The sequence below is a fragment of the Lactuca virosa genome, chromosome 5 (genome assembly GCF_052849685.1).
Source record: "Lactuca virosa cultivar CGN04683 chromosome 5, Lactuca_virosa_CGN04683_v6, whole genome shotgun sequence".
Classification (NCBI taxonomy): domain Eukaryota; kingdom Viridiplantae; phylum Streptophyta; class Magnoliopsida; order Asterales; family Asteraceae; genus Lactuca; species Lactuca virosa.
The window spans coordinates 314,356,553-314,364,953 of NC_136430.1; the positions used below are offsets into that span (position 1 = coordinate 314,356,553).

Consider the following 8,401-nt stretch of genomic DNA (forward strand, 5'->3'; position numbering starts at 1 on the left):
AATAATCGGTTCCAACACAGTAGTACTTACATAACCAAACATACTACTAATTCTTTCTTAATAATCTATAAGTATAGCGTTAAAGACACTAAGTCTACTATTGACTTGCATTCCTCGAATTATGGTATTACAGTCACATAAACTATCATATATTTACTAACAATATACAAATATAACATTAAAAACACCTAGCCTGTCATCCAAATAATTATATTACAGTCATCCACACTACTATTAGTTTCAATTCTATAGACTTACAATATAATATCGTTCTTGCTAATTAATATATATATATATATATATATATATATATATATAATATATATATATTAGTTACTAAAATTTTGCTTCAATTTAGGTGTCTTTTTAATATTGTTGAAACATATTTAAGAAAATGACACGAAGGTTTTAACATTTAAGGAAAAAAATATGTTTATCCAAAATAAATTAAAATAAATAAAATATGCTGTATTGAAGCAATTTTAATTTGGGCATAGGCCCCACGCCCATTTTCTAAAATCTAAAGTCTAAACCGGAGACACAGGTCCATTTTCAATAGCCCATAACTCCATATTGTCAGTAAACGCCTTATCGCATAAAGCATAAAAAGGCGGGAGATCAAAAACTCATCTAGAAATCAAATCAATGCCAAAATTCACCTGAAGGAAGAAGAGCAGAAAAATGGCAGATCCTACACCACTGGATTTAGATGCACTTCGGAGGTATTTTCAAACCCTAGTGTACAGAGTGCACAATTCACTCACAAGCTTTTTGAAGCTAATGATCGTATTTAATCAACAAGTGCAGTCGAATTAAAGAACTAGCTGAAAGTCGAACTAATTTTCACGAAGACGAGAATTTGATTACTTCAGACGAGGACGAGTTGCTCAGGGAATGTGTTTTCCAGCTTGGGGTGTGTTAGTTAATTTGAATCTTTTAGCCTCTTTTGTGTTTTCGTCATTACATCCACCTTTTGTTTGTGTTTATGAAAATAGGGGAAAGTTAATGAAATTATCGAAGAATACTCGGATGTCAGTTCCTTAGAAGCTGAAGATTTGGGTACATCTTATCTCTTTATTTACATGATATTGGCACTCATCATACCCCATATTGATACAAACACACCCTTACTCGCAACTTACAATGATGCTTGCAGTTGATACTTAACTGAAAATGGGTATTTGACTTTCTTCTATTTTTTCAACTATGGAGAACAAGAGAGAACATGGACACTGATTACTATTGATGATACTTTTAGTGTTCGCTTGCTTTACCTCCAAGTTTGGGTCAATTGACTAATATAATTTAGGCAACAAACTATTTTCATACAATTTATGTGATTTATGTCATTAACTAACCTTTTTTTTTTTTAATGTAAATTAAGTCACTTTTCACTTAGATTTTTATTCCAATTAGGTCACCAGAGTAGCAATTTTTATGCACTTGGTCACCAGATAATCAAGTTCTTGGTTGCTAATTGACCCAAATAAGCGGGATCCCTAATTTATATACCTAATTGGCAAAGAAAATCGTTTTTTACTCAAATTAACAAAATTGATTGCTATAGAAGTCAAATTAATCCTCAAAATTTTAAGTATCTCCATTATCAAGTATGTGAACCTTGTCAAGGTAAAGGATAAATGGAAAATTGGTTGCTATTAGTAATTACAAGCTATTTATTCTCAATTAAAGGTAGAAAGGGATTCTTCCCAAAAACAGAATAACCTGTTTTTTGCCTGAAAATTGTCTTATTGATTGAATTGTTTATTGGTGTAAGAATGTGTTGACAAGTGTCTCTATGTACATAACATAAAATACACCAAATTCCTATCAGTTGAATTCAGACTTCTTTAGCAATGATAGATATTATAAATTGTAAAACTTGTGTAATTAGATGCATATTTGGAGAATTTGAAAGGGGAGCTTTGCTCAATGGAGGCTGAAAAAGCTGAACTTTCTGCTGAAATTGAGAATCTTATGAAGGGATCTTTTGAAGGTGAGGGAAATCATATTAAGTTGCATTGCATGTTGGCATGGCTTCTTAATGAGCATCTTAATTTGCTGCAGATTCTATCCGGTTGCAGAACAATATTGAAGGACTGAATTCTACTATGGAGTTTATTCAGTCACAGGTTTTTTACTATTTGACTTTTTAATATACATAAAGGGATTTGTTTGTTAACCTCACAAACATCTTTTTATAAACTTTATGTTGAAGGGTCTTGAAACAAAAAGAGCAGATGCTGTTCTTGAATGCTCTTTGCTGGAAGAACATCAACCAGAAGCCATAGATGCAGATGGTGGTTGCAAATTTAAGGTTTGATAATATAGCCATGAAAATACACCTTCTATGGGTTTATCTGTTTAACTACTGATTAGCTTCTTTAATTGGTTTCCTTTTAAAGCTTTTAGAGTTGAGTAGTCAAATTGAGAAGAAAAGAGGAATGTTGAAGTCTCTAGAAGATCTTGACTACACTCTCAAAAGGTATTATTGCAGGGACACTTGGGTAGTGTTAGGTATGAGGGAATCGAGGAGGGAATGGAATTGGAATCACTCATTCCATTGAAATGAAAAAGAGCTGCTTGTTTTGTCTTCTTGAAGGAATGTTATTCCTTCCCTTTTCAGTCCTTAGCCAAGGGTTGTTTTATTTTTCATTATACTTTTATTTGGGATTTGATAAGCTTTTATCAATTTTCAACTTTTTATTTCTACAATAGAAAAATCTATTCAATTTTTAGAGACCAATCAAGCATGATCATGGAATGTAATGACTGATTCCATTTCCATTCATCATCTTTTTGTTTTTTTTTTTCCTTTTTCCCCTGAAACATGCAGGTGTGAAGGTGTTTTAAAGATTGAGGACTTATTGACTGGACTTAAAGTCATTGAATATGAAGGGAATCGAATTCATTTGTCTTTAAGAACATATATACCTGAAATAGAAATGGCTGAACAGATTCATGAGTTATCTATAGAGTTTCTGGATGCCACATTGGAACTCAAGAATGCTGAGGTATTATTTTAACACTACTAATTTATATATATATATATATATATATATATATATATATATATATATATATATATATATATATATATATATATATATATATACCATTTGATGATTTTAACTTATGTTGCTTTTCATCTTTCCTTCAGATTTTCCCAAATGATGTCTATATTGGTGAAATTATCGATACTGCTAAATCATTTGCGTAAGTTACTATTTATTTTCTTTTGCTTCGATCATCCATAACCCTTACATTTTGTGCCACCTCAGCGCCAACTCATCAATCCCAAAACCTGAACATGTCTTCTTTATAACAAAAACATTTCCTTAACTTATTAATGGGTCCCCCAAAATTTAATCTATATAGTTTTTGTTCTTTCTTTATATAAATCAACATATTTGAAATTAAATTAAAGTAACTAAATAGTATATATATATATATATATATATATATATATATATATATATATATATAATTTTCTTATCATAGAAAAAGAAAATTAAAGTTAAAATAACTAAATAGTGTATGTTATCTCTTTATACTAGAAAAACATTGCACTAATAATAAATATTATAGAATCAGTATATTTATAATAAAAGTAAAAAAAAAAAAAAAAAGTAAAATAATTAGTTATTCTTGCAGACACCAATTTTCTTTTGTTCCAATGCTGGAGAACAAGAACAGGTTGGAGTGGTTTGTGCGAAGAGTGCAGGACAGAATTATTTTAAACACATTAAGGAAATCTTTGGTCAAAGATGCAAACAAGTCAAGGTAAAACTTTGCTTCATTTTTCTATTTTTATTTTTGCTAAAAGTCTTTTGGTTTGTTAATAGGCATTCAATTGAGTACATAGATAGAGATGAGATGATAATTGCTCACATGGTGGATGGAGTTGATGCTTTTATAAAGCCATCTCAAGGCTGGCCAATTTCTACTTCTCCATTGAAGCTTCTTTCTTTAAAGGGTTCAACTCAATCTTCCAAGGAGGTTACTTTTAGCTTTCTTTGTAAAGTTGAGGTTAGTCATGCACTTAGTAAAATTATTTAAGACCTAAATAAAAAAAATTTATAATTTATATATGATTACTAAATTGTTTGTGGTTTCAGGAAATGGTGAATTGGTTGGATGTGAAAGTATGCCAGAATCTTTCTACATTTATGGATGCAGTTGAAGAAATTCTCAAGCAAAGAATGCCTATACAACTCCAATCTGAATCTGGTAGTAGCATCAACAACTGAGCTGAGATTATGCTTTTCCTCTATTTAGGGTCTTGTCTTGTTACTTCCATCAGTTTGATGTATGTTAGTTACTTCATGTGTAAACATAATGTATTTGTGGTGAGATTTGTTGTGGATAGAAGGTTAAATGGAGTGAAGAAGGCCAAACCAAGATAACAACCACATAACTATTGATAAAAAATTCACTATAATTGGTGGTAAAAGTTTTCAAGGGTGGTATGCATAAAAGTAATTTTGAAATTGTAAACAAAGACCGCTTAAATCATAATATTTTATTTATTTATTTAGTTTTCTAATCAATGCATGAGAACACTACATTTACATAATTACATCACATTTAAACTAAAATTGCCAAATACTTTTAGAAAACTAGTTTTAAAACAACGAAAGTAAATAACCTAATATTTTTTACCAAACTAATTCTAATAAGGAAAGAATTTCATAAGCTTGTCTTGATTTTAATTTTTTCCATTTATCAAACTATGAAAAATTATTCACTACATGCATATTTATTTAAGAGTCGCAAAAACAATGGTCTACATGATCATGAAAAATTATGCCCTCACTCCAAAAGACCATCTAGGACATGGGTATAACTACGAGTAATTTAGGAGTAAAATAGGGTTTGTAATTTATAAGTAAAGTGTGCGTCGTTTTTAAAAAATGAATATACAACAAATTAACCATATTTCTCATTTATAACAAAATAACCATCAATTTCATGGTTCTCTAATATTTTTACACTTCATGAATGAAAGTATGAAACGTTTTGCAAAGAGTGTTTCTCTTGTATTGTCAATGTTTTAAAACCCGGGTCGATCCGGCCAGTTCAACCGGTTGGACCGTTACCCGGGGTAGAAGGCGGGTCAATTGAGAGCAGTTTTTTGTAAAAATACGGACCGGATCGAACCGGCCGGGTTTCCCCTAAACCGCGGTTCAACCGCTTATGTCGAACCGGTTAAAACCGGATTGACCCGTTTTAATAGGGCTTGGATAGTTGGATACAAGTAGCGAATGTCAAAACAACGAGCTGTTTGCGATTTCTTCAATGTTTTTCAATGTTTAAACTTTGTGGACATCAAATTATTGGTTTTATATGTTTATGCATTATGCCGGAAAATAAATATATATAAAAATAGAAAAATACCATAAACCGAGTTGACCTGGCGGTTCAACCGATTGAACCGGTCATCACACCGGGTCAACTAAAAACCCGGGTTTTAAAACATTGTGTATTGTACAAATATTATTCAAAAAAAAATTGTTTCTAAACATGTCTACATGTGCGTTTCTCCCGTATTGTACTAATATCATGCAAGAAAACCGTTTCTAATCAATTAATCATGTCTAGTTGTAATATATAGTTGAAATTAGGAATATCAAAACTTAATGAATTTTCTTCAATAGTTGAACTTTCCTTGGAATTAAAGCACTTCTAACAAGACATTGCGATATCACAATTTTATGACTTTCTCTTGGTTTAATCATATAAAATTATCTACTATGTTTAGCATTATTAAAGGTGGATGGAGCCTACCGGAAAACCGAAAGGGTCGTGGCGGTATTGTCAACGGAACGATTATGATCACGAGTTGAAAACGGTAATATTTTCATTTTCATTTTAAATATTTTACTACTATAAATACCCTCCTCCATCCAGTGGCGGACGCAGAAGGTTTTAGTAGGGGTGACACTAAAAAAAAATTTCCGAAAAAATCTAAATTAGTAGTGACACTCGTATTTTAAGCCGGTGTACCTAATAGAAAAAACATAAAAAAACATAATTTTTTTTACACTACGTGCCGGAATCGGAGCAGTGGCCCGGGACCCCCGGGCACCACTAAGGTCTGCCACTGCCTCCATCTTTTAAAAAACCACATCTTTCTCCAATTCCCTTAATTTTCTCTCTAAGTCCATCCCAATTTTATCCAGTTCCATTAGAAATGGATTCTCGTGGCAAATCCAAACAAGAACGGTTCTAGCTAGAGACATAACCGACAAAACGAAATTGCTTCTCAAAATTTTCTATTTTTCGTTCCAAAACCTAAAATCCAAACTACCCACAATACCGGCACTATCAACAAGAATATAACCCACTCCTAATGCAACAATCGTACAACAAATTTCGTCTTCCCTCATAAATACCGGTTATAATCTGTATATACATTATTCACATTCAGTTTCGGCAACCCAATACCAATATTCAGTCTCCAACGGAGGTCTCCTAATTTCAAATGTAAAACATAGAATCCAAAGAATCTAGAGACGAACCCAGTCCCGTCCAAAACGAACAAACAAGCGATGAACTCGAACCCATCGTTATGACTTTGGCTAAGGTTTATATCAACGTTTTTGAAGATAAGGAACACGACAATCAACAACGGTCAAAGCCATTTTAGGAGCGGGTTCTAGAGCATTTTAAAGTTCAATTGGGAGGTGCGGATTGTACAAGACACCAAATGAACTCCAAATGGAAGGATCTCCAAATATATATATATATATATATATATATATATATATATATATATATATATATATATATATATAGAGAGAGAGAGAGAGAGAGAGAGAGAGAGAGAGAGAGAGGTTCAAATGTTTCTAACATTTATTGTGTGTTAGAATGCACCAATAAGAATTTAGTAATAATTATACGTATATTAAATGTTATCCATACTTATAACTCATTTTTATGGAAACTAATTAAATTCATCATTAATGTCAACAATAATATTTTTTCAGAATGAATTCATATCTAGAAAAATGAGAGTGTATTTCAGCAGAATGAGAGTGTATTCTTGTACAATACACTCTCGTTCTTCATATTCCATTCAACTTTATTGTATTTTAAGTGAGTGAGTCCCGAAACAAAATACGAACTCTGTATAAAAACCTAGATGCGAATTCATTCTGAAAGAATGTTATTGCTGACATTAATGATGGATTTAATTAGTTTCCATAAAAAGAGAATTATAATTATGGATATCATTTAATATACAATTAATTATGGAAATAATTTAATATCTATATTTATTTAATTAAATAAATATTTAATTTACTAAATTCCTATTGGTGCATTCTAGCACACAAAAAATGTAAGAAACAAAATAACCTAGCCCTATATATATATATATATATATATATATATATATATATATATATAACAATTTCAATTGCATCTTCAATTGAAAGCTGGACAATATGACTAGAAGGAGATACAATGCTGATGTTTTAAAATCAACACAAAGCGAGTATCAATGACTTTATAAAATGAAAGACTTTCCATGTTAAGTATCTTGAGATATTTTAAAATACCACGAAAATGGTTAAGCGTCAAATAAGCCGGTGAAGACTCCCCATCTCCTTCATCAAGAAGAAAAAAAACATCTTCATCCAACACCTACACTATTTTTTCGTATATATTCGGTCACGACCCAGAAGCGATTCATATTGATAACTCACTGCCTCAGAGACAACGAAAATGAAAGAAACTGACATCGACAACTTCACAGCCGTCGAAAACAATAGATTTTGTCAATAAAACCGTCGACATCCACACTATATGCAAATGGGAGGCGGGAGAAAGAAAAAACATCAAAAAATGCGCTGACCAAGCAACAAAAAATTGTACTTTTGGAACGGGATATAGAGGAGCAAAATATGCATTTTTTTTAATCCGCATGAACATTGACTAGAGAATTGATACAACTGGTGCTTAAGAAGAAATGTCAAATTGTTGAAAAATATGATTGAGATTTTAGAATTTCATTTTAGGATAATTTTTCAATTTTGATTGTTGTTTTATCTTTTTTAATTTTTATTTGTAATAGTTTATGTTATAACTAGAAAGGTGTTCCACACGTTGCGGGGTTGAAAGATGCCGCTTTTGTGTGAAAGTATAGTACATTGCCTGAATTGGTAGTCACAGTAAAATATGTTGCTATTCTCTCTACAATCCGTCCAGTTACAAACGTATAATAGCCAAATATGTTGTAGTATGCTATAAAATAATGAATGTACATTGCTATTTCTTAATTTCATTAATTGTCCATGTCCTTTATTTCTGTAAACAAACATAAACAACACAACATCAATTTAAAGAAAGAAGTATAAAGTTGTCTTAAGTTCTTTATTTTTATTTTTTATTTTATTTA

General features: G+C 31.2%; 1 protein-coding gene across 2 annotated transcripts; it reads left to right on the forward strand.

Annotated features, from left to right (window-relative positions):
- Positions 1-550: 550 nt before the first annotated feature.
- On the forward strand, positions 551-4,461 carry LOC145112215 (reverse transcriptase-like protein). 2 transcript variants are annotated; one of them, XM_079048412.1, is made up of 12 exons: positions 551-722; positions 808-913; positions 996-1,059; positions 1,895-1,996; positions 2,068-2,132; positions 2,219-2,317; positions 2,406-2,485; positions 2,837-3,014; positions 3,161-3,216; positions 3,655-3,783; positions 3,846-4,029; positions 4,119-4,461. In XM_079048412.1, the coding sequence occupies exons 1-12, from the start codon at positions 682-684 to the stop codon at positions 4,248-4,250; spliced, it is 1,236 nt and encodes a 411-aa protein (XP_078904538.1). In that variant the 5' UTR covers positions 551-681; the 3' UTR covers positions 4,251-4,461. The 2 variants fall into 2 exon arrangements, with proteins under 2 accessions (XP_078904538.1, XP_078904539.1); XM_079048413.1 differs by having other exon boundaries at positions 3,697-3,783.
- The last annotated feature ends 3,940 nt before the right edge of the window (positions 4,462-8,401 follow it).

Coding starts and splice junctions, on each gene's coding strand:
- LOC145112215 (XM_079048412.1), top strand. CDS start 682: ATGGCAGATCCTACACCACTGGATTTAGATGCACTTCGGAG. Junction 1,060..1,894: donor CTTAGAAGCTGAAGATTTGG/GTACATCTTATC, acceptor TTGTGTAATTAG/ATGCATATTTGGAGAATTTG. Junction 3,015..3,160: donor TGGAACTCAAGAATGCTGAG/GTATTATTTTAA, acceptor TCTTTCCTTCAG/ATTTTCCCAAATGATGTCTA.